The sequence below is a fragment of the Rhineura floridana genome, chromosome 6 (genome assembly GCF_030035675.1).
Source record: "Rhineura floridana isolate rRhiFlo1 chromosome 6, rRhiFlo1.hap2, whole genome shotgun sequence".
In the NCBI taxonomy this organism is placed as follows: domain Eukaryota; kingdom Metazoa; phylum Chordata; class Lepidosauria; order Squamata; family Rhineuridae; genus Rhineura; species Rhineura floridana.
Genome location: NC_084485.1, coordinates 40,416,799 through 40,443,675, shown reverse-complemented (window position 1 = coordinate 40,443,675; position 26,877 = coordinate 40,416,799). Strand labels below are relative to the sequence as shown.

Below are 26,877 nucleotides of genomic sequence, written 5' to 3'. Positions count from 1 at the left end.
CATATTGGTTATGAATGTGTCTTGAACCAGTTTGCATTAAAATATTGACTTAGGACCCCTCCAGACTGGTGTTTGTTTTTCGGTGTGGGGGGGTTGTGGGTATGTTGTGCAACATGTCATTGCCACAGTGATGGTGGGTTTTCACTGAACCATCCACATACCATTCCACTTATTAGTTATTCTGTGATGCTTCCCCTATATTACCATATTATTGCCATGTGGAGGTGCACTCTTGCACTAAGCCACAACAGAAGTGGGACACCTCCCCCCCCGAACATTTGTGGTATAGACATAGGATTTGAGCAGAAATTATGGGACATGCACGTTGGAAACAAAGTGGTATGTCTGCCCTGAATTTTTACCAGGTGCAAACAGTATTAAAAGCAGGATTGTGTATAGCCACTCTGATATCATCATGAATGCACAACAAAAAGGATGTCTGAAGAATTCTTTAATTGATGGGTGTTCCTAAACAATTCAGGAGAAGATAACTATGATCCTAAACTTCTTCTCTCATATCTACCAAGTTCAACAGGATTTATTCCCTAGTGCATATGCATTAGGTTGTAGCCGAAATCAAGTCATCCTACCTAGAATATTATAGTATGAGAAGTAACCAGGACCCTTCCTCTGCAAATACTTTGCATGCTATAATGCTACAAATCTATTGGTTGGACTAAAAGGAACTGAGTAAATGTGAAGAGATTCAATTGGGAAAGTGATGGATCCAATTCACATAACCTTTGATACTGCCCATGTGTCAGATTTAGACATCAATGCTGGAAATATTCTCTGTACCTTGATGTGTTTACAAATGCTTTTTATATGTCATGTCTTATATTTTACTAAAACATGGCTTCTCAGCCTAATTATTTCACCAATTTATCTCTTATCAGATCAGTCAATAATCAAGTACACTTGCATCCTAACCCAATAAAATAGTGGAATGCAGCAACTATGGAGAACCTATGACCTACCTGACATTGTTGATTACAGTTGCCATTGTGCTTGACTACTGCCCATGCTTTGGGAGTTGGAATCCAACAACATCTGGAATTGTACAGGTTTCCTATCCCTGCCTTACAGACAGGATTTTTTTTCCCTCCCCACCAGTGACATCTGTAAGGTTTCTGTTTGTTTTGCATTTAGAATCCCCATGGTCTGAAGGCATGAAGTCACCACCTCGATGGGTGTTCACATGTATAAAACCTCGGGTTCTATTAGAGAAGAAAGATGGCATAGAAATTTAAGAAAATAAATAAATATACGTTGAGGTGTTTTGATTTTTTTTATTTAAAAAATCCACCTCTGCAAGTTATTACAGACTGTGCTTTTACATTTTATATTAAGCATTACTTGAATCCCAATCCCAGGAAAGGAAGAATGAGACCCAAGAGACTTCTGGAGATATTATAACAACTCTAAATTTAATGTCCTCCTCCCATGACATACCATAACACCAACAATAGTATCTGGATTCAAGGCACCCTTTGGCTCTTATGGAAATGAAAGCATATTTACGGTGGCAGAACTATTCTGCTGCAGCTGAAGATAAATATTTAAGGGCTGCATTCATATATATAAACTGGGTGATACACACTTCCTGGGGTCATGGATGTCCACAGGGGGCAACTGCCCCCCCAATGCATAATTCTGATTCCCAGCATTCATTAAAAAAGAGAGAAAGAGAAAAAGTTTCTATCATTTGTAGAACATGAGATACAAGACAAAATATACAAAAACTATTCTTATTTTTTGTTAGAAATTAGCCTGCCCCCCTTTCAGCATTTTACTCCCCCACTTCTCAGAAAAATCCCTGTGGACACCCACACCTAGGACTGTACCAGTTCAGACTGTTGTTGGGGATAACAAACTTTAATGTCCCCATACATCAGATACTTCTGATCTGTGGGAAGTCAGGTAGCGAGGGAGAGAGTTCTAGTCTACTCTTCTCCCAGATATGCTAGTTTTTAATGTGCAGATTTCTAACACCAAAGGACATTCAAATGAGCAACACCCTGAAGTGACACAGTCCAAGGAGTGCTGCCAACCTTTCACTGGCATATTCAGTTAGGGAACTAGTGTATGAATTATTGCAGGAAGCTTGTGCCAAGGTATCACTGAAGCAGATATTATTGTATACTTTCAGAGGTCAAGGAATATGGCCAGCATACAAGAAAAGTTGTCCTAACAGGGTTTTTTTTAAAAAATATGCATAGCATCTTGTAATATAGGCACTTGAAAAATGAACACATCTCAGACTACCTGAATCTGTGATCTACAACATCTGTGGTTACTCTGGGGAAAACAGACTTTTAATGTTCATAATTTGCTACAATTTCTACCACTAATGAGAACATACTGTATCATCATTACCACCAGCAACACCACCACCAACACCGCAACATGCATCAGTAAACTATCTGGACATATAAAAGGATCACATCTCTTAAGATGCTATGTCTCCAGAATTAGAGATGGACTAATTATTATGTAAAAGGTAAAGGTGTCCCCGCACTTGTAGTGCGAATCGTTTCCGACTCTTAGGGTGACGTCTTGCGACGTTTACTCGGCAGACCGTATATATGGGGTGGGATTGCCAGTTCCTTCCCTGGCCTTTCTTTACCCCCCAGCATATGCCGGGTACTCATTTTACCGACCACGGATGGATGGAAGGCTGAGTGGACCTCAATCCCTTTTACCGGAGATTCGACTTCCTCCTTCCGTTGGAATCAAACTCCGGCCGTGAGCAGAGCTTTCGGCTGTGTTACCGCTGCTTACCACTCTGCACCACGGACCTCATTAAAACAATGATAGTTTCCCTCCCGCTCTTTGCAAGCTATGATAAAGGTTAGGAGAAAAAAGCATAAGCCCTTATGCTTATCCTCATAAACGTAAGAGGAAAGGGATAACTCGCAGCAGCTAAAGGAGTTCATCTTGGATACAGTACCTGGGAAAACCACCCCAGGAGAGCAAAAGTCCATCCCACAACCCTTCGGGTAAGAGGGCCTCTGCATAGGATGGCTTCCCCTACCCCTCCGTCACTCCAGCAGCAATTTCCCCAAGTACAGTCTTTCAGTGCAGCCCCCTTTGCAAACTAATACTGAATTTTCTACTGGCTAGTATAGGGGATTACTTTGTAAAGGATACACCCAGGAAAACTGCTGCTGGGTGCCAGACCCACCCTCTGCACAATACACCTTGCAAAAGCCTTGCAATGGGCGGGCTTTTGCCCCTTGCAGAAGTTTTTCTTTCCACCATCTGGGAAATTACCATCTCCCTTTGAGTCCTCAACCAGCTGCGATGCAAATCACCATGGTAAGGTGCTTGAGGGAAGCCATAAGATAAGTACAGGCACAGGGTCTAGCATGCAAACAGAATTGAGGAAGTCTCTGCTCAGGAAGAGACAGAGAGTTGTAAGGGTATTGCAGGCCATCTATTTGAACATCCTGCTGGAGGCAGTAAAATCAAAAGCTAAAGGCTGTGTCTGCCTGGATTCTACTTGACACAATGCAAGCGTATTTGCTCACATAGTTAAGCACTTCAACATCCCATCCACGTAGATGAGAAGCATCTCCAAGTTTATGAGGACATCTAGAATACTTTATGGGCCAGTAACTCCCAAGATACCTCACTACTTGCATACTATTACTTTCACCCTCTTTTGATGGCAAGAAGAGATGTTGCAATCCCCATTTTACCAATTACAGTATTTGAGCAGAGAAGTATCTCTGCCCTTCCAATAAGCCACTGATGGGCAACAGGATACTAAACTGATTGGAACCTGAAATTAAACTAGACAGGATGTGGGAAATCCATGAACAGGATCTCTCATGTTTGTTTTAATGGCAAAGAGTTACAGGGAAGTCAACTGCAGATCAGGACTGGATATAAATTTCTAATATAAATGAATGTTCCAAAGCTGCTATTTACCCCATGTGGAAAATATATACAGGTGCTCCCTGCAAAATACTTCCAACCAAATCTGAATTCCCATCCATCCAGTTGATTTAATTTTTGTTTTAAGTGTGAGATTTCAGGTGTTCGTGGCTCTACTGCATCACATCTACTTTGGCCCCAAGACTGACTAGCAACATTTTTATTACCCTCCTTCCTGCGAAACACAGGCACAATATTGATAAAAACATTACAATACATTAAAACTCAAAACAGTCTCAAATATTCAGACAACCATCGTACAGTGGAATACCTAACCTTGTTTGTGCTCTAACACAAGACCTCTTTGGGTTTTTTGAAGGCCTTCACATGAAGGCTTATTCAGTTCTTTCCAGTCATATTCATTTTAAAATCAACATCTGTCCTTTTCAACAGCCACTATAGAAAATTCTCAGTTTAGGTCGGCCACATTTGATCACTGGAAAAAAAACTCATTAAAGACATAACTGGATAAGCCTTTCTTGGTTCAATCTCCAGAGTCAGTTAAACCAGTGTTCTTCAAACTTGGGTCCCCAGTAGTTCTTGGAGTACAACTCCCATCTTCCACTGCCAGTTTATCCAATGGTCAGAGATGATGGGAGTTGGATCCCCCGATGTTGCTGGGCTACAAGGTTGAAGAACAGTGAGTTAAACCATTATCTTTCCAGAATGCCAATTCATCCTTTCAATGAGGGCTGTCCAGGCAACACTGTCCTTAAGTCTAGTTTTCCATAGTACCATTCACAGGGAATTTGTGCAATGGGCATGGAATTGCTAAGCAATTTAATGCAACTGCATTCAAACTGGTAAGACACAATTTAAGGATCTTGTTCTTACATAAAAATGATGCTTCCACCCTTGGATTAAGGGAAAGGTTCACACACTTACACTGTCCTTTTCGCTGCTATCCATAGTGAGACAGAAGCTGTGTACACACATTTTATTCTGGAATTAATGGAGACAAAGTACTTTTTTTTTGTAGATCTGTCACCCAGATGGGTGGGTGTGGTTACTTGATATGTGTTTAAAAGCCCTCCCCGCTGGTGCATATTTTTTGACCCTGAAAAGCACTTCTTGGCCAACTAGTTTTATTCCAGTCCCAATAGAAAGGGAGATGTATCCATACCTGCCTAATGAGATTCTGGGTGGGTGTATACCAAGATTGCAAAGGGAGGGTTTTTTAAAAAATGTAATCTAATCAGGGGGAGGGTTTTCAAACAAAACCAAGTAACCATATCCAGCCATCTGGATGGCAGGATCTTCAATCAATCTAGATTGAAACCAGCATGATGAGGATGAGCATAAACAATTCTGTACTGAGAAAAACTACATTTTTGTGCTACAGATGGGTAAGTATGTATGCAGCCAGAGACCTTAGAAGCTAGAGGTTAATCCAATACTACACTAGAACACCTTCTAGACCAGCCTTTCCCAACCAGTGGGCCTCCAGATGTTGTTGGATCACAACTCCCATCAGCCTCAGCCAGCATTACCAATGGTCAGGAAAGATGGGAATTGTGGTCCAACAACATCTGGAGGCACACTGGTTGGGAAAGGCTGTTCTAGACTATAACCCCACAAGTCCAGCCTAACTTTTAGGAATCAGAACTTTGCTTCAGAATTCTTGAATGTATATTTTTTAGGAACAACCACAAAGCAAAAACACACTCAGATGATGCCTTTGCCTACTAATGCAGACTTCAGTTCCTTTCATATAACTCATGCAGAAAATTGCACAAACTTTTTCCCAAATTAAAAAAACACATACATTTGTTTCTAATTTGAAAATAAAACTCTATTCCCCACTTCTTCCCCACACTTTATAGCTTTTATCTTTAAGAAATATGGAGGCTCCGAAGTTCTATAATTTGAACTTCATTGGAACACTAATGAAAAGAAATGTTCTTCCACTTCAAACTATTTCTTCAGTCAATTAGACAAATCCTCTAAGTGGAGCTTGTGAAGCGATTCGTGTCCAAGAACTTAATTAGTCCCTAATTCTGGAACTTGCAGCCTCCTAACCCATGCTTATCCATTAAGTAGAGGCCACACAACCTGGACTACAATGCTGGACAGCCTGTGGGAATCAGGACATAGGTCAAGAGAGAATAGGGAAGGTTTCACTAGCACAAAAGCAAAGGCAGCCTGTTTCCTAAAGAAGAGTGGCCCTGCTAATAAAAGGGACCCAATTCTCATCAATGTTATCACTGAAAGCGCAGTAGGCAAGCTCAAAGTACTGACTGTATTCCCGGTTCATAAGTTTATAATTACTTCTCAGATTTCTCAGGATAATAAGCCATATCAAAATCATTGTTTAAGTATAACTAAGGGTCAACTGAGACCTTTACTTCTGCCCACTATTGTCATTGGCTAGACAGTTGTATAGCACTGTGTAGTAGCTTGAAAAATACTGATCACAGAAGTCCCCACTATAGCACCTACACATCATGCCATGTGTAATGGGAAGCTTTAATTATAATGTTGCTATTTATACAGCCACAGGAGTGGCTGTATACTGTAAGCAGCATAGAATTTTTGCATTCTGCAATGTTAAATTGAAACACCAACAAACATACAAAAATGTAATTCTCATATTTGGAGATGGCAGGTGTCACCACCACTCATATGCTCAGAGGCATGTTACCCAATTCTTCCACAGCAAGTGGATTGGACTGTGAAAGACCAACCCAAATTGTGTTTGCTTGTTGACAAATTTGTAGGGCAGTACAGTATCTCAGAAAAGAGGTCAGGTCTCCTGCTCCCCTGGTGCATTCACTATAGCTGCTCAATGTCCCTGCTTTTTAAAGTTTGATAGAAATGTCTGATGGCTATACATACATTCTTAAACCACAAGGGTTTTTGCCTATTAGTGAATATAGATATAAGTGAAATATTAACGAAAACATCTTCAGTGTAAAACACAGGAGTTTGCCAATAAAGAGTTCTCTTACTCCTAAGCAAATCAATGGCTTTAGCTCAAATGACAAACCCCCAACTTCCAGTGGTCTGTCAGCTTTAGGAGTTAAGCTTCCCACTAAAATGATACTTTTAACTGGAAATGTGGGATGGAGTTTTTAATGTAAATTATGCAGTGTTGCTGTACTTCACATATTCCAGAAACAGAAGCAAAAGAAAATGATTTACTATAGGAAACATCACTAAAATTGCAAAGTAAATCAAACATATTTAAAGTGAATATCTGAACTATGTCAACTATCTTAATAATGGAACCAGGTGGCGTGAATTAAGCAAGGGTAAGAAATGGTGGACTCCTCCAGATGACACAAAGCTCACATGGATGTTAGACTGGATCCAATCTTTAGTAAGCATTTGCTCTGATTTGTTTGCAGGGGAGTTAAGCAGCAATAATCATTCATCCCAATTTGCATGGACAGTGTTAATATATCTTCCTGCTAATCATTTTTTCATTCTATATTTTTCCCCATCACTTTCCTAACCGCAAAAATTGTTTTTTAAGTATATTTATTACAGTAGGAAGACAGAATGCTTTAAACCACTTTAATTGTGCAAACTTAAATTTCCTGTATGTATTTGACTCCCTCCCACAAATTACTGACAGTCTTGAGGCTACTGTACTCATTCAGTTTAAAGTCTCAAAAGTTAAAATACTCACGCTTTGGAGAAAGAAACATATGTGAAGAAGAGAACTTCTGTCTGTCTGTCTGTGTGCGCCCGCGTATGCTCATGTGCATATTCCCTCTTTCTATGTGTGTGCATTCCCTTAACCCACACATTTCCTTGTAAAGATTTCTATAGTTAGATCCTTGCCCAGCTGTAGCAGCAGCTCTTGTCAGAATACAAGAGAACAGCACAGGTGCCTCCAATTTACTCAGCTCTGCAGCTGAGGAAAAACAAAGGAACTGGCATTGCTTAGATGTTTCTTGAAGTCGATGTCAGGAACGTGGCAAGGAAGAATTAACACCACTCTCTACCAAAGGCCATACAACTGAAAGTCGAAACCCAAGAATGGTCAAGAAATTGTCATATTTTCTGCTGTTTATAAAGGAAGTAGTGAAAGTGAGTTTTCATCCTATGCATATAATCTCCCAGCAATAACACTACTGTGAGGCATAAATATCAGTTTTGTTCTGAAGAATACAGGATTTGTAAAACCCAGAAATTGTGGCAGTTTTTTTAAAAAAAACTGTAACATGAATGTGTGTGCATGTACACATACACAGTTCTGCCAGCTTTTCCTGCCAAAAGAAATATTATTGATGTTTTTCAACTGCCAGCCAATAAAATCCACACTATTCGTTTACTCAGACCGCTATAGACAGGAAAAGATAAGTAGCATCATTAATTTGAAGCATAAATGTTAATGTTTTTATTCTTTTGGCAGCTAGAATGAAATCTGTTTGCAATGAACACTATCAAAAGGAAAATCACACACATATGCAATACAAATATTCACAAAAAAGATTATCAGCATTTTCATTCACAGTATGCATACCAATTACAATGCAATGATCATGTGCAAACTCTCCATTGACAGGTACCACATGCACACAATGAATAGCTGGCACAGAATAGAAGATGAATAAGAGCAAACCACTGTGAGAGCTGCATTCACCGCATGTAAGCATGGTTATATGCAGCCAGTTCTTTGGAATGAATTCTTCATCCCTGTAAGCAAACAACATATGGTTCATCCCAAAAGTAGATTCCAACCACTCAAAAGGGTGAGCAGGTACATTGCAGAACCTAGAGCAATGACTGAGCATAATAACGCTCACCCTAAAATAAGATGTGCCCTGCAAGGATTTCTGGGAGATGCTCACAAACCTGTGAGGGAAATGTTCTGAAGTGCTGGAATGGAACCAAGCCATTTCCTCATCCGTATATGGGAGCTCTTCTAGTGCTGGCATACATACATAGGGAATTTGTATAAGGCTGCATAGTATATTACTAAGGAATTGTATTGCTAATGGTTGAAGGCACATGCTGTGGTTTAACAGCTTTTTGATGTGCTTTGCTCTGAATATCGCCAGAAGATGTAATTTTCAATTTTGGAGTTTGTAACCTTTTATTATGGCTGCTGGAGAAGGCAGCCGTCAAACCGCATTCCAGAGTTTTACTCATGATTGCATTTGAACTATTACTGTGTATACTTCAGTTGCTTATTTGATACTGCACAGGGAGAACTAACAGTTATTATCTGATAAAGTGAGTTTATTGCAATAATGTGGGAAACATTTGTTAATAAAAATGTTTCATTCTGCCATTCAGTCCACATTTTTCAAGCATTGATATATTAATCCCAACTAATTTCATTTCAGGGGTCTGGGGATTTTTAGTTTGTTTTAAATGACTTGATAAAAACAATTTCACTTACCAACATATATTCAAATAGCAGTACTAGCTTTATCATTTCATTTCATTTTATATATTTGTATACAACTAAATACTTAAGACAGTCTTCAAGAGGTTTACAAAATAACAAATACTATATATATATCAAACCATGAAATTAAGAAACTATAATGCAATACTATATTAAACAAAAACTACAATGCAATGCAATAAAACAATACGATCTTAAACAAAACAAAACATAGCAGCACATTCTCAAACATCTTTAGAGTCAGGGATCCCTTCCCCCTTCAACCTCCCTCTTGCCAGGGCACTTCTTGACTCAAAACACACTACACATCACACCCAAATTCTGCCCTAAATCTATACAAATCATACAGTACCTGCTACTCATTCAGTATCACCCATCCCATTCTATTTCTGCATCTCAGACACATCCACCAATTAAAATCACACATCATCCACCCAATCGCTTCAATATATTCCACTCAGTCACCAACCACTGTCTCCAGTCACTCCTTCCACTCAACAAAGAAGGTGACCAGTTAAAATGGCCATCTATAGAATCTTGCCTGGCCCCAAACTTTGTATCTTTTTGGCATCAAGGTGTTTAGGGGGGTTTTTTGGCATCAAATAAAAAGGTAAGAAGGTTTTAATTTACTATTTTTTTATTTACTATTTCTATATACTATTTTGTATTCTGACCTATTTTCATTACTTAACAATGCAGCAGATATTTCTAGTCTTATTGTTGTTGTTATTGTTTATACAGAAGGTTCCAGGTTCAATCCCTGGCATCTCCAGGGGCAGAGCTGTAAACCAGGAAGAAAGAAGTGTCAGCCAGATGTTTTTTCCTAGGATTGCTAAATTGTGAACTAATTGCTTGATGTTCACAATCATCCGCTCTGACGGGCTTGGACCCGCATGGAGCCACAATGAGCATCTACACTTGGGAGGGGCTGAGGTTGAACCTTTTGCTGCTGCTACTGGCCACCCAACTAGCTGGTGCAGAAAGAGACACCGGCGAGGAAGATTCAGAGGGCCCCCCCTCAGAAGCAGGTCCTCCTGGCTATGAGACCAGTCTCTGGAGCTAAGCAGACAAGACAGAGTGGGCCTCTGATTTTCCCTATTGTGGGGGTCACATGGAGTCCCCCATCAACATCAACACGATGGCCACTCTCTTTAGCCCCCAGCTAAAGCCCATCTTGCTGTCTGATCATATCACCTGCCCCCCAAAGAGATGCTCCGCCTTCAGAACAATGGACACACTGGCCCGCTGAGGCTTGAGTCCTGGAGCCTCGCAGCTGACAGACACTCAAACTGCCCCCCCCGGGAGGAAGGAGAGGCAAGAGAAATGGCAGCAAGCCGCACCAAGGGAGCGATAACCTTATACCTGCTTGTCACCCTCCTCCATGGTCAAGATAATTTCAGTTATAATTTCAGGAGGGTGGCTTACAGGCTTCCCTTGGTTAATTTTGACTTTTATACTGTGTTTATGTATATATTTATGGATATGGATATTGTTTATGTATTTTGCTTTGTAAATTAATTTGATATGTTTTTATTGTACCTTGTGTATTCTATTGTAAACCACTTTGAGATCTTTTAGATAGTAAGCAGTCTACAAATGGAAATAACAACAACAACAACAATAATAATAATAATTGGACAAGTTAGGACATAACACTAAGCCAAACCATAACTTAGCATGACCAAGTAAATGTGCAGTTTCCCCAAAGTGAAGATTATCCAGCTATTGCTGGATAACATAAGGCTAAGCCATGGTTTGGCTTAATGTGACATCTGAACCCAAGCATGAGGTTTGTCTCCCCCAGACAACTACAGCAATAAATCAAGAACAAACCTTGTTTACAATTTGTGGTTTGTTGAGCAAAACAAACCATCAACCTGGATTCAAACATAACACTAAGCCAAACCATGGCTTAGCCCCAAGTAGGATGGCAGCGGCAGAACTCGGGGAGGAGTGCTGCAGCTGTGTCTTTGCTATGGCAACTTGAACACTTGCTTATTTGTACTAAGCCATGCAGACTGGGTCATTGTGTTTTAATTTTTATTATTATTTATTATTTATTAAATTTATATACCACCCGACTAGCAATAGCTCTCTGGGCGGTGAACATAAGATAGCATAAAAATACAATGAATAACAAAATAATACTAAAATACAATCAACAATTTTCTGTGTTCTTTTATTATTTTAGCCATTATTAGTCACCCTGTGAGTTTTACTGGGCAAGCCTATTACAGTGAAGAACAATTGAGGCTAAATTCATTATAATGCTTGACTATGTTAGCACAATTCTTCTGCGTATATATGTGTTTTCCAGATCTTCTAAAATGTACTAGAGCCAAAAGGGAAGCAGTGTGAGAACAGAACAAGCAAGATTCTATACTAGCCCCATCTCTAAAACAGAAGAGAATTCGCTTATATAGGTTAGAAACTATAGATCAGTGATACCCTGCATGGTGGCCGCCAGATATTTTGGACAACTCCCATCAGCCCCAGCTCAAATGGCCAATGGTCAGGACTAATAAGAGTTGTAGTCCAAAATATCTGAAAGGCACCTTGTTCACTACTCCTGCTCCAGGGCTTGTAATCAGAGACAGAAAGGTTTATGCATCCCTATGTGACATGTTCTCTCAAGAACTATAAATCCCAGAGATCCTTAGCTCCTGCTGGCATTTCCTATGCCTCAGCAGTGGCTGAAAACTGGCAAATAATAAATCATGGACACTGAGATTCCAGGAACAGGAGCCAGTGCTGCTGATCTGATTTACAGGCCCCAAAATATATGTTAGTAAATGTTAGGTCTTTGGTCTCCAGACAGCATGGAAGAACTGGTATTTCATCATAGGGAACAGTGTAAAGGGCATTGGTAGTGCAGTGCAGAAAATGCTTCACGACCATGTCTTTGTATAAATACAGATCAAGTTACCGGAAGTGTAAGAAGCTAAAAACAAAAGGGACCAAACAAACAAAAAAGCAAATGGACATCAATCTTTTATTTATTTGTTTTGTTTGTTTTCTCAAACAGATAAGACCTTCTGCAGCAGGGGTTGCCAAACCTTTGGGGCCACTGAGTGCTTTGGGGGGGGGATGTAAAAATGGCTGCCACTTCAGAAACAGCAGAAAAAGAGACAGGACCACAGAATGGTACAGGCATGCCCTCCCATCACCACCATGCCTGTGGTAAAAAGCAGAGCTTGGAAAAGTTACTTTTTTGAATGACAACTCCCATCAGCCCCAGCCAGCATGGCCACTGAATTGGGCTGATGGGTGTTGTAGTTCAAAAAAGTAATTTTTCCAACCTCTGGTAAAAAGGCACCTACATCAGGCATGGCCACACTTGCTCACAGACAAAAGCTCTCTCCTCTGTTCAGAATGGGAGAGTGGGGGTCCAGTTCTGGCATCCAATAAAATGAGGGCCTGTTTAACGGGGCATGTTGAATGCAGGAGAGGCCAAGCCAGTGAAAAGAGAAACTGAGCAGGAAGAACAAACAGTCTCTCACTCATTGCGCATTTTTGAGGGGATATTTGCTGAGACCTTTAGAGGGCATCACAGGAGGTACTGGTGTGCAGGCAGGCACTGTGTTAGCAATCCTTGTTATATAGGGTATGGAAACAGGGAAATGGTTGTGTTACAAGCCCAGAGAAACAAAGGCCCAGAGAAACAAAGTTTGGGCACTGAGAGATGAACGTTAACAAAACTGGCAAATAAATGATGTCATAAATTGTTGATGCTCCTCTTCTGAAAGAGAAATATGTAATGGGCTCAAATTGTAAGAAACCAGATTTCGACTGGACATCAGGAAAAACTTCCTAACTGTTACAGCCATACGACAATGGAATCAATTACCTAGAGAGGTAGTGGGCTCTCCGACAGTGGAGGCATTCAAGAGGCAGCTGGACAGTCATCTGTCGGGAATGCTTTGATTTGGATTCCTGCATTGAGCAGGGGGTTGGAATTGATGGCCTTACAGGCCCCTTCCAACCCTACTATTCTATGATTTCTATGACTTCCTCTACTGTCTCTGAAGCCTTTCACAAAGTGTTACTGATATTACTGTGCATGCAGATCTCCAAATATTGCTATTTCCCTTTTTTTGTTGAAACTGAAATAGATTTCATGTTCCCTACTGAGGAGAATATATTGCTGTTGACTGACACTTGTTAAGAGAATTATGAGATTTCAAGAACATGGTCTGAAACCTCATAAGGCATTTCCATTGGAGACTCGCCACAGAGAGACAGTGCTGAGAATATTCAAATACATTATAATGAGATGATTGGATTTAATTAAGACTGCTTGGAAATGAATGCAGCCCATTTCTGTAACCAGTTGCCATGAAGAGGGACCCATCCTGCCATCTGCAGCCTAATATAAAGCTTGTCCGCTTGTGCCACTCCGTTCTTTAGATCCAATCTGCAAGAACACAGGGAACCTTGGCGGTGCCTGATCTGAATGGCAATGGATTTGCACCAGCTGCAAAGGCAGGATAGCTGTAACTTCCTAAATGGTCAAAGGCTGCATTTGAGAAGAAACTGAATACCATGAGATGGGAGTGTCAGAGATATATCAAACACTGGCTTTGCCAACTTGCAAGTGGCATTAAATAGGTATGGGAACACAGGAAGACAACAGTTCCTCTCCCAGATGGGATAAAATTGGAGGGGGGAATTTCTAAGCTTGAAATGTGTTTTAAAAAAAATAAGAAAAGAAAACCAGATGTCAGCAGCTGTGAGATGATAAGCACAATGGCAGGCATGTAATAAGTGACCGTAGGCGTGAGGGTAAAGGTGATGAATTCAGGAGGAAGGGTCTCAGTGTTTGCCGTTCTTATGAGCATTGACAGAATTTGAACAAACACGACATACCCTCCAATATTTCATAGATGAAAATTGGGACACCTTTGTTAACATCACTATTCTCATATGAAAGATCATTCCCCGTCGCAGTCCTCCCATAGATACACACATTCCCTGAGAGCTCTGTGCTGTCTGTTATCTGCTGTATTCATTTTCTCTGCAAAACCTTACCACTACTGATTTAAAAGCCAAGACAGCATTTGTTCTTGGGGTTAAAATGTAATTATCTGACACAATGTTATCAAAGTTCAAACTACACCTCAGCCACTGCAATGTGTGAAGTGGCAGGATGCACACTGGTGCTTTAGTGTTCAGTCTCACGCATAAGCATATATAAGTATGTGCACTAATCTACTCTTCACACAGAAGTGCAACCCTCAAGAATGCAACTCTTGAATGCTGACAAGTTTAACAATGCATCCCCCCAGGAGACAAAAATGAGATCATATTGGAAAAGCGATTAGGAAATAGAGATTGTCCTGGTAAATAGGGACAACTGGGAGTGTCAGCTGCATTTGCTTCCCTTCAGCCATCCCCACACCAGCCAACCAAGATAGGAACAATAATGCGTTATGAAAATACATTGTTCTGTTGGATTGTTGAGATTTGGCTAGGTTCCCTGCCAAGTTGAAGCTACTTTGTGATGATTATTCAAACACACACACTTTTCTTTAAATTGAAGGGAACAATATAGATCATTTCATCATCTAAAGCTATATAGAGAAAGAATCTACTTGCCTCAAGTTGCTGTGCAACTCCAATGCTTTTGTTGTTGTTATATGCCTTCAAGTCAATTACCACTTATGGTGATCCTATGAATCAGCAACCTCCAATAGCATAAACCAGCCTGTTCAGATCTTGTAAGTTCAGGTCTGTGGCTTCCTTTATGGAATCAATCCATCTCTTGTTTTGTCTTTCTCTTTTTCTACTCCCTTCTGTTTTTTCCAGCATTATTGACTTTTCTAGTGAATCATGTCTTCTCATTATGTGTCCAAAGTATGATAACCTCAGTTTCAATCCTCACATTGAAAGAGCAAAGCAAAGAACTGGTTCCATATGAAGCAAATGGTCAAGATCAATTGCTCTCATGGTATCAAACACACAATTTAAATAGGTATATTTCAGCATGGAATTTTATTTATTTATTTATTATTTGATTTCTATCCCGCCCTTCCACCCATTATATGTGAGAGAGTTCTCAATACAGAGGGCATGCAACCTCAAGGCTACAACATCTGCACCAGTGACATTACCATTAGAAAACTTGGCTCATTTTTCCATTGCTAGTCTGTGATCAGCTAAAGTTCCTGTTCAGCTAAAATTGCTGCTATCCTAAATAACTAAACTTACTTTACTTTATTGACTGCCTTTTTCTTCCCTAGGAAGCAGAATGGTTCCCAGCACTGTCTTTTGAAGACTCAATCAACAGCTTCATTGCCTCTCCACTTGAAATCAAAACTCAAGCATGATTAAAGTATTACTCTATGCTTTCTAAATTAGACTTAAAAACAAAACTGAAAACCTGAAAAGCCATAGCTTTGCAGAAAACATGTTTTGCATGCAAAGGGTCCCTGATTCATTCTCTAGTATTTACAGTTAAAAGGATCCCAGGTAACAAGATGAGGAAAGATATTTGGTCAAGATCAGGGATGGGATCCATTGACCGGTGCTAGTTCAAAAGCATTCCATTGATCTAACAGGCTGGCATAGATTCAAGTTCATTCTGTATCTTCTACCCGCTGTTTTTACCAATCCATGGTTTTTTTTCACTTTCCTTTAAAAATATCACTATTTTGATTATCATTCTTACAACTGACGTTTTAGAGGTGATTTTTTTTAGAAAAATCCATTTTCCAAAGTAGCCACAGAAATTTGCTACATTAAAATCCGATCCTCAGCGATTGAGAATAAACGAATTAATGGAAAATTCAGTACCAAATCTGAATTGGGTAGAATTCTAGCACATCTCTAATCGAGACCTTAGAGACCTGTTGTCATACAGAATCATCAGTAATGTGCTAGATCAGTCTTTTCTGATCCGCAGTCCTCCATTGCTGTTGGACTACAACTCCCATCATCCCTGACCATTTGCCAAGTTGGTTGGGGCTGATGGGAGCTGGAGTCCAACAACATCTGGCAAGGACCAGGCTGGGGAAGGCTGTGTTAGATCAGGTACAGTAGCGACATGTGTTCACAACACACTTTCAAATAGCATTCCCCTTTGCCATATTCAGCAGCTTGAACTATTGGCTGCAAAGTCTAAAGTTGCATATTTTCGCATGCAAGTCTAATACTTTCTCTGAGATGTGGAAGAAGAATGTTATCAGCCCAAATCCACTATCTTTTAGCTTGTTTATATTACAGTGGCAACATCTGCAATGTAGAATACACAAATGTTCCCTAAGAAGTAGATTAGCAGTTCCTAAAAGAAAAGAAAAAACCACCTGAGAACAAACCAGGTTGTCTTGCAGAGAGACTTTCTCCAGCATTGTTAGCTTGTCCTTTGGTATTAAAAATAAAATAAAAAATTCTTTGAAGCAATTCTCAAGTGTAATGAAGTTGCCAGATAAAAAGACAGGGACATCTTGAAGCAATGCCTGCAAAGGGAAAATATCTTTAGATTTATATGCAGCTGGAGGTGCGTGGGTTGTAGCAGAGAGCCTGCAGAGGTTGCAAATATCATCAACCCAGTTATTCATCACTTTAAATGATGTTTGCTCTGGGTAGAAAAGGAGACTATGCATTCTTTACCAGTATTTCTTGGTAGGCGGCAGGCAGGCAGGAGGAACAGTATAATAAAGATGATTTTTTTCCACAGTAAAACTAATGAACAAGGCACCATTCTCTTTGCACAAGGATGTAAATATTCAAAACAATCTCTGATACTGCTGCTAGCTTTCAGGACCTTAAGCAGTAACAGAAAAACACTAAATAACTGTGAAGTTAAAAAAGAAAAAAAGGAAACTTGGATCTGCATGTTTTCAGCTTGAACATGCTGTCTCCTGAAGTTTGTAGAACATCATGATATTTTCCTATCCAATACTTCCAGTTTCACCTGCGGTTAAAGTTATTTATTCAGAGAAAATTCACCCAGGGAACATTACAATATTTGTACTTGGTCCAAAAGATTTTGGCTTGAAGTCCAGAACATTTATTTATGACCAATTCTCACCGGAAGGGGAGGAAAAAAGTCAGTGGAGCTTACTCATGAAATCAATTTATTTTAGATTTGTTGATGTTATAAAAATATCAAATAATTGTACACTGTGTAGGATTTCTAGTGTGAGTGCAGATACCCTCTGTATTATATTTAATGGTTAAAACTATGCTGAAATCAAATTTCACCAGATTAGACACCTGGTTTAGAACTATATTTCAAAAGGGCCACCTGTTCTGGCATACTGTACTACAACTCAGGGAGAAAGGACCCTCTTTCCTTTTCCCACAAGTGCTTGCCACCACCAGTCATCCCACCAGTTGGGGAAGGATGGGGCTCCTAATACTCTCTTCTTCTTTTAGGTCAGCATTACCAGCTCCCCAAAAACTTGTATCTGATCCCTGGAATTACAAGTTTTGCTGCATATCTGATGACGATGAGTTTCAACTATATATCTGATTATCAGGGGGAGGACTGTAGCTTAGTGGTAGAGCATCTACCTTGCATGCAGAAGGGCCCAGGTTCAATACTACACAGGGCTAGGAAAAGCTCCTGCCTGAAACCCTGGAGAACCACTGCCTGTCAGCGTTGAAAGTACTGAGCTAGATGGATCAATGGTCTGGCTCAGTATAAAGCGATTTCCTGTGTTCCTATTTACATTAGCATGAGTGCATCATCAATGAATTGAGGATGCATCCAAAAAAAAGACAAAGGTATTATGTGACTAGAGTTCTTATGTCCAGGAGGTGGAGAGAAGGCCTTTTCTAGATGAGGTTACACTCCCCTAGAAGGAGCAGGTCCACAGCTTGGGGGTACTTCTGAATCTAGACTCAGGTGGCCTTAGTGGCTAGAAGTGCCTTTTTCCAGCTCCAGCTGGTTTGCCAGCTTTGACCCCTTTTGGACAGAGATGACTTGGCCACAGTACTCTAATCTCTGGTAACTTCCAGTTCAGATTATTGCAATGCGTTCTATGTGAGCCTGTCCTTGAAGACAACTCCAAAACTTCAACTGGTCCAAAATGCAACAGCCAGGTTACTCGCTGGGGTTCCTTTTAGGTCTCTTATAACCCCTGTCTTAAAACAGCTACATTGGTTGCCAGTTCATTTCCAAACCCAATTCAAGGTGCTCATGTTAATGTTTAAAGTCCTAAATGACTTAGGTCCCAAATATCTGAAAAACTGCCTCCTTCCCTACAGACCCTGTCAGGTGTTGAGATCAGCAGAGGGGGCTCTTTTGGTAATTCTGCCACCCTAAGCAGAGACCGCATTCTTTGCGGCAGTCCACCTGGCAACTTCACTGTACAGTTTTCAGCCAATCTAAAGATGCACCTCTTTACCCTGGTGTTTGGCACCTGAGATGTATATTTTAGGACCCACTGTATTTTTTGTGATGTGATTTTAGGTTATTTTGATGGTTTTTAATGATGTATTTTAAAACTGTTGCAAGCCATTCTGGGACCTTTGGGTGGATGGCAAGCAATACATTGAAGAAATGATGGTGGTGGTGGTGGTGGGTGATGGTGATGGGTAGTGACTCAGCCACACACATTCAACTTAAAATCCTGGATTGTTCGGCTATAGTGGCAACTGTGATGTTTAATATGCTCACCCATGCCATATATGAATGTCAGAGACAGAAAGAGACTAGTTGCCTGTGCATGTATTCTTATCACAAGCAAGCATGATGGCTGGACAACAGGGCCAGGAGCTGGGCGCAACAATTTAGAATCAGGCAGTAGAGTTTGGTGCTCATTTGGACTGGTAGGGCAGAAGGCAAGAAGGCCAACAGTAGGTGGGGCCACAGCAAATAGTTGGGGAAGCTTTTGTCCCCATCCTCCCTGTGGAGTTCTACAAAGGCAATACTGGGTCTGAGGAGATGGCTGATAGTCAGTGCCATGTTCTAGCCTGGTTGTAAGTAAGGAGGTAGGCAGGTGGGGCTAGCTGAAGATAGACTGGTCTTGGTGGGGCAGTCATTCTAATGGACCAGCCTCCACTCATGTCAGGAGACTCAGGAAGTCAATGTGAGCCTTGCTGTTTAAGACTCTTGAAACACACATGCTCAAAACCCCATGTTCAGGTAGCAGACTCTTAACAGTAGCTGTATACTTTCCAGAGAACCAACAGGCCATCCCAAGTCATTCCCATTCTTGGCTTCCATCATGTAATTGTCAATGGCATCTTTATAGCCAAATGACTGTTCTGACCTTGTGAATAAAGCCTCTTCAAGCAGAAGCGCAAAAACAATCAAGGATAGGACGACATGATGGGAATTTCTCTTCTCCCAAAGATGACAGAAGCTAATAGAACTTTGTTTTAAAAAGTTTGTCTTGATCAACTTTTACCCTTCACTGTGCTTTATCAAAAGGGTGGACAGAGTTTGGAAAAATAAAAGTAGATGGCAGTTGAATCCAGGGCCTCACTTGTGGAAGAGTGAGAAACAAAAGTGGATGTTAACAAAACAATCAAGCTTAATAAAAATATATGAAGTACTGATCCCCTGTCAACGTGACTAAAAAATGCTTGTATCCAGAGGCTTGCGGAATGCAGGTGTGAAAATGTAAGTGAAAAATGTAAGACATCATCCTTGTCCTGATGCTTGATCATATTTGTAAAAAATAATATAAAGTCTGGAAGCTTGAGAGAGTATTGGCTCTATGGCCCGAGTTTTCTTGCGTTTTAAACAAAGCAGGAGTTTCCAGGAATGAAAGAACAGAGTTGGGGTGCATAGGGACGGGATGCTACTTGTAAAAGATGAGTATGCTGTTAACTCATTGTGTTAAGAAAAGCACACAATGATTTAGGACATTTTTTTAAAACTCACAGAATAGCACATAGATGCCCTGCAATTTCTTTTTTTTTTTTCAATAATTTTTATTCAAATTTTCATAAAACATACAAGACGAAATCATAAAACATTCAAAGACAAAAAACAAAATCAAAAATAGTTAAACAAAAAAAAATAAATAAATAAAAATAAAAATAAAAATAAAAAATAAAGAGTAAAATATTGACTTCCCATTTGTCAAAGATCAGATCAGTTATAAGTCTATAATATATAACAATCCTGTCTCTTAAGTCATATTATAAAATCACTTTCCTCCAATAGTTATCTTACTTAATCATCAAATCTCATAAACATTACTTTATTCTTTCCACAAAAAGTCAAAGAGAGGTTTCAATTCTTTAAGAAATATATCTATCAATTTTTTTTTCCAGATAAGCATATCGATTAATCCATCTCATTACTAATTATGATAATCTTATTGTCATAACCATAGTCAAAATAAACATTTCAATTAATCCATCACATCAGAATCTGTTAGGTTCAGTAATTTCAGTAGCCATTGTTCTATTATCCCTATTAGTTCCATTTTCCATCTTCCATCTTCAGTAGTCTTGTTAAGTCCAGTAATTTCAGTATCCAATCTTCCATTATCAGTATTCCATAATAATCTTGCTGTCAAAGCCATAGTCATATAGTAAGAGTCTGATGGGAATTACCTCTATCCCAAATATTTTCTTGCCATCCATTCTGAATAGGTTGCTGAAATACTGCTGTAAAATCATATCTCTGTTCTTTTTTTCAAAATACACTGGGTCATCTCTTGAAAGTTTTTCCATTGTCACATGGCTGCAGTTAATTCCATAGATTTTCTCTATATTGGGCTCCATCACATCATTCCAGTCCAGAAGATTATCCATGCCATTGATAACTTTATCTCTAGAATCTTCATTAATTTCTTCAGAGATAACATTGAGTTCCAAACAATAGATTTTATTTCTAAAGTCCATAGACTCCAAATCTTTTTCCTGTTCCACGTTTGTTCCAATCTCCGGGGTCTCCTCTCTCACAGGGACCCCTGTTCCAGTCTCCAGGGTCTCCTCTCTCACAGGGACCCCTGTTCCAGTCTCCAGGGTCTCCTCTCTCACAAGGACCCCTATGTCTTTAATCTCCTGTGTCTCCAAACAATAGATTTTATTTCTAAAGTCCATAGACTCCAAATCTTTTTCCTGTTCCACGTTTGTTCCAATCTCCGGGGTCTCCTCTCTCACAGGGACCCCTTCCAGGGTCACCTCTCTCACAGGGACCCCTATATCTTTAATCTCCTGCGTCATTTTACTCAATTCAATTTTCAACTCCTTACAACCCTGTCGCAGGTTTTGTTTCGTTATCTCAATCTCATCCATTATTTTCTGAAACATAGTTATTTCCAGATTCTCAGCCACTTTCTTAATTGCCATTTTAAAAGAAAAATATAGGAAAACCACTTCTTATTTCAGCAACAATTGGGTTAATACTCCAAACTTGGTGACATCACAGTATAAACAGAGCAGACAGCCTTATCTCTCCATAGTTAAGTAAACAAAATGCAGTTCCCAGGATCGAAACAATTAATGGCAGTCGTCAGAAAACAGATTCGTCAAAATAAAATAGACCAAAAAGAGAGTAGTCTCAGACAATATAATATTCTTCAAAATAAAAATCTGGAATAGAAATCCCTCTTCTGTGTATATCTTTAGAATGCAAATCCAGGACAGCTTTTTGCAACAAAAACAGAGATAAGCTATTAATTAGTGCGTAGCAGAGAGAAGTTATGGCTCCCCAGTGAGATGTCAAAAACCGATCAATCTGGCAAATCTCTTTTAAACAGCAACAATTTAAGTCAAGTAAAAGAAAAATATAGAAAGAAGGGTGCTTGCCTGTTAGTGCGTTCTCTCTTAGAAGATAAGATGAACGTTCGCTTTATCAGATAGAGCTTGCTGTTGAAAATCCGTCCCACCTTCGTCGGCTGGACCTCGTCCCATAAATTAATGAGATCTGGTCGTCCCAACAAAAATAGGCTTTGAGGTTAATCTCTTCGTTTCTCCCTACCCGGGAGAAGTTTAATCAGTCAAAAAAAAAGAAAAAACTGACTGATATATCTGAATAAGCTTCTTTTGAGGCAGGAGCCCGTCTCAAAAGCAGGCACAGGCTAAGTCACCCTTCCCGGAAGTCAGATGCCCTGCAATTTCATATACATAGGGATGTGTCCTATGTTCCCGATTATTATTATTATATCCCACATTTCCTCCATGAAACTCAAAGTGGCAAAATTGGTTCTCTTCCTCCCTATTTTATCCTCACAACAACCCTGTGAGGTAAGTTAGGCTGAGAGACTGACTGACCCAAGGTCACTCAGTGAGCTTCATGACTGAGTGAGGATTTGAGCCCTGGTTTCCCAGGTACCAGTCTGACACTCTAATCACTGTACTACACTGGCTCTCATTTGAAAGTTCTCCCTAAACTTCAGAATGTTGAATAGCTGGATATATAATATAATTTCTTGTTTCCAAAACTGAACTGATGCATTGACTGCATTGTTCCAACCCTTATTTTGCAATGTTGTACAGAGCGCTGTAAATGTACAGTTTGCTTTTGTGGTTTTTCTGGCCCGCTGTATGTGACCAGTGGGCACCTGTGCATTGATAAAGCACTGCAAAAAAAAGAAAGAAAGCTCTCTTTATGCACTCATATGTATTATCCCATCACAACTGCATTTATTGGAATGTTTTATCAATTCCCACAAATGAACACTGATAAACATTAAGAGCATACATCTAACTGTGTCAGCCTCCCCAATGGAACAGACTTCTACTCATAGAACAGGATTTCTTCTTCCTCCCCCAGAATCTGCTCCAGAGATTTCAGGAAGCTCCTAGAGCAGATATGGGGAGGCACAGGGGACTACTGGTGTGGAGAAGAAAAGGAAGGGAAAGTCCCATTGCATGAGTGGAAGGGCACTCACACAACATTGGATAGATATCACCCTCATTGATTAACTATGCATGCTTCAGTTCTGGAATTAATTTTAGCAAGTCTCAATAGTTAACTTGGAACTCAGGAAGAAAGAAATGGAGAACAGAGTAAGCCTAAGGAGTAACAAAGGCACAGAATGAAAGAAATTTGCTTATTCCTAGTCACGGGTACTATCAAACACAGAAGTGTGAACCTCACACTAGGGGGCTAAATATGGCTCTCCAGGCTACGCCATACAACCCTTGGGAGTCTTCCCCAGGCCATATTCATCAGCCCTGCACTCTCCTCATGTGCTTTTGCCTGGCTAGAATGTGTCCTTGAACTCTGATGTTTGGATGAAGGAATGTGTGTGATAGAGAGTAGAAACATCTGGTGCCTGCATAGCTGGAATGTAGACTACAAAGGAGCACGTCATGTCCATTGCTCCACCCACTTTTACCTCTAGCCCCACCTACCACTGGCAGGCAGTCCCTGGAGAGTCACCTAGGAGGGAATGTGGTGTTTGGACTGAAAAAGAGTCCCCACCCCAATCCAATAGGTACCGAACACTCATACAGCCATATTCTGCATGGCAGCTGGGGCATGAGTTTTTCACGGGTATAGCTGAAGCTCTAGAGAGCCAGTGTGGCACAGTGGTTAGAGTGTTGGACTACGAGCTGGGAGACCAGGGTTCGAATCCCCACACAGCCATGAAGCTCACTGGGTGACCTTGGGCCAGTCACTGCCTCTCAGCCTCAGAGGAAGGCAATGGTAAACCACCTCTGAATACTGCTTACCATGAAAACCCTATTCATAAGGTCGCCATAAGTCAGAATCGACTTGAAGGCACTCCATTTCCATTTTCCAGTTGAACTTGATTCCTGCTAGTTCCATTAGTCTTATTTGGGGTGTGCTTGTATAATTGATTTTTTTTTTTTGCTTCATTAGAATTTTTTATTAATTTTAGGTGGATTCCACTTTGGGAACATTGGTTAAAAGTGGTATAAAATTTTCTAGCATTAAAAAAATACCATGTTAAGTCCTGAGAAGAAGCACTTTCTCGATAAGAGATTTTAAATCCCCATCACATGCACACAAACTGTGCATGCAAGCAGCTATAAACTGAAAATCCAATTTATTTGTTGGTTTGGCAACATGCTCCTATATTGCTCATATATCTTTCCTTTCTTTAAGCCTGGCTTTGAAGGACTGCCTGTTCCACGATTCATTCTCTAACTCCTCTTTTTACTCCTCGTATGGATTAAATGTACCAACAAAAGAAAAGAAACTGCCTTCATCTTGGTATAGTTAAGTAATAAAGTTAGGAATCCTTTGATACAAATGTTTGGGGGATGAGATGAGCTCATTTAAGACTTTCTAAACAGAATCCAGGCCTTCCAAGGTTAAAGATTAATTCCCTCCATGGAGAAAGATATGTTAAATCCCAGTCTAATATCTAATCTGTGATGAATTCCATGGCATCTTCCTTACTTACAAGTGAATTTGCCTTATTAAAAAAGTAATGAGCTATTAATTAACTGCACTCATACAAAGCTGTTTAATTCCCAATCCAATTAACAGCAATCTGTTGAAGGAGACTGATTATTATTTTAAATTTGCTAAGAGAAACTTCTTTGTGCCTTTCTTAATAAGTTATTTATATAATGGCTCACACTGCAACCTGCCAAAACTTTAACTTTAACATATTACACTATAGCCTCCCCTTTACATCACATTATTATAACTAGTTAATCATTTTGATACAGAGCCATACTGCATCACTGCAAATGCCAGAATCTGATCAGCCATTTTCCCTTTCACCTTGCTCTGTGCACACACACACACAATTAGAAGTAAATTTAAAGCCACTGGTAGTATAAACAATTTTTTCCAAGTAATTATGAGAAACACACGTTTCTTTCAGTGTTAGGCAGGAGAACTACTAAACACATTGAGCTGAAGCTACAAATGGCATCCCTGCATCTAGTTCTCCCCAGTATTATTATTAAATGTATATAGCATCACTGTACAAACTATATCATGTGCTGCATTTTGGTGCACATTTGGGATTCAGGCCTGGGTTTGGTATAGAAACTGCCTCGGTCACCCTGTATGATAGCCTCTGTCAGGACCAAGACAGGGGGAGTGTGACCTTATTGATCTTCCTTGATCTTACAGTGGCTTTCGATACCATCAGCCACAGTATCCTTCTGGGGTAACTGTCTGAGTTGGGTGTTGGGGCACTGCACTGCAGTAATTCCGTTCCTATGTGGATGACCAGCTCCAGAAGGTGGTTCTTGGGGACCATTGCTTGGCTCCGTGGGTTCTCCAGTATGGGGTCCTGTTGGGGTCAGTTCTGTTGCCCATGTTGTTTAACATCTACATGAAACCATTGGGTGGAGTCATATGGAGTTTTGGAGTACGTTGTCCTCAGTATGCTGACGACACGCAGCTCTGTTTCTCCTTTTCATTTTCTGAAGGTGAAGCAGTGGATGTGCTGAATCAATGCTTGGCTCCAATAATGGACTGGACGAGGACCAATACACTGAAACTTAATCCAGACAATACTGTGATGCTGTTGGTGGCTGGTTCTTCAGGCCAGCAGCCTGCTCTAGATGGGCTCAAACTCCCTCTGAAGGAGAGGATTCATAGTTTAGGAGTTCTCCTGGATCCATTGCTGTTGCTTGAGGGACAGGTGGCCTCAGTGGTGTGGAGTGCCTTCCATGAGCTTAGGCTGGTGGTCTAACTGCAACCCTATTTGGACAGGAATAACCTGGCTACAGTAATCTATGCTCCGGTAACATCAAGGTTGGATTACTGCAATGTGCTTTACGTGGGGCTGCTTTTGAAAATGGTTCGGAAGCTTCAATTAGTGCAGAGTGCTACTACCTGGTTGTTGACAGGGTCAAGGTGAACACATCATATAACATCAATCCTGTTCCAGTTACACTGGTTACCTGTACACTTCCGAGCCCAATTCAAAGCACTATTTTTTTTACCTAACCTATAAAGCTCTTCAGGTCTCAGGACCCCAATATATTCTGGAATGCCTCTTCTGGTAAGAACCTACCTGGATTCTTAGATCTTCTCCAACCCTTCTCCAAGTCTCCCCCTCTGAGGGAGTCTCAGAGGGTGGTAAGAACGGAGAAGGCTTTTTCTGTTGTGGCTCTCCATCTGTAGAATATGCTCCCCAGTGAGGTCTGCCTAACACCTTCATTGACATCCTTTTGGCACTAAGTAAGTCATTTTTTCCCAGGCATTTGATAGATTAAGTTGATGATGTTGGCATTAGTGTGCTGCCAAAGTTTTCTGCAGCTGTAATGGTGGTGATGGTTGCTTTATTATTTTGTTTTATGGTAAGATGTATTTATTTTGGTTTTTAACAATGTTGAAAATCCCTTGCAGATGTTAGGGTAACAAGCGAACAGGGTGGTTCATTACAGATGCTCTTGGAGGTCACTGATTCATAGGGTCGCCATAAGTCATAATCGACTTGAAGGCACATAAGAAGGGTCACACATACAGCAAATATCTAGTTCAGCGGCGTCACTAAGGGGGTGCGGGCTGCACCCGGGTGACACCATGAGGGGGTGACACCCAGAGCCACCCCTAGGCAAGGCACCAGGAAGTGAGAGCTGCCCTGCCCGCGCTAACATGTGAGGCGTGGTGGAAGAGCAGGGAAGGGCGCTGCCGAGCCGGCTGGATCTCCCGCAGGGCAGGGCCTCGAGCAGCGTTGCAGCTGTTACCAGGCAGGCTAGGCTAGAGCCTGAGCCTGCTGCACCACCAC

The 26,877-nt window shown here is 40.5% G+C and overlaps 1 protein-coding gene and 1 long non-coding RNA gene across 15 annotated transcripts in view; one reads left to right on the top strand and one right to left on the bottom strand.

The window, feature by feature from the left end:
• The window catches only part of PTPRT (protein tyrosine phosphatase receptor type T), a 977,341-nt gene that overhangs the window by 881,830 nt on the left and 68,634 nt on the right, over nucleotides 1–26,877 (bottom strand). For 13 of the 14 annotated variants that reach the window (XM_061631524.1, XM_061631514.1, XM_061631520.1 and 10 more), the window contains exon 1: nucleotides 7,571–7,747. The exons of the other annotated variant lie outside the window; for it this stretch is intronic. Coding sequence is in view for 12 of the 13 variants with exons in the window: in XM_061631514.1 (XP_061487498.1) it covers nucleotides 7,571–7,691 (121 nt within the window). In the remaining variant the exon portion in view is untranslated. Of the gene's footprint in view, nucleotides 1–7,570; nucleotides 7,748–26,877 lie in introns of those variants that run through there. 14 annotated transcript variants of the gene reach the window in all.
• Nucleotides 7,785–10,829, top strand: LOC133387225 (uncharacterized). The gene is made up of 3 exons (XR_009763421.1): nucleotides 7,785–7,974; nucleotides 8,453–8,535; nucleotides 10,043–10,829. It is a non-coding gene; the product is annotated as an uncharacterized LOC133387225 (long non-coding RNA).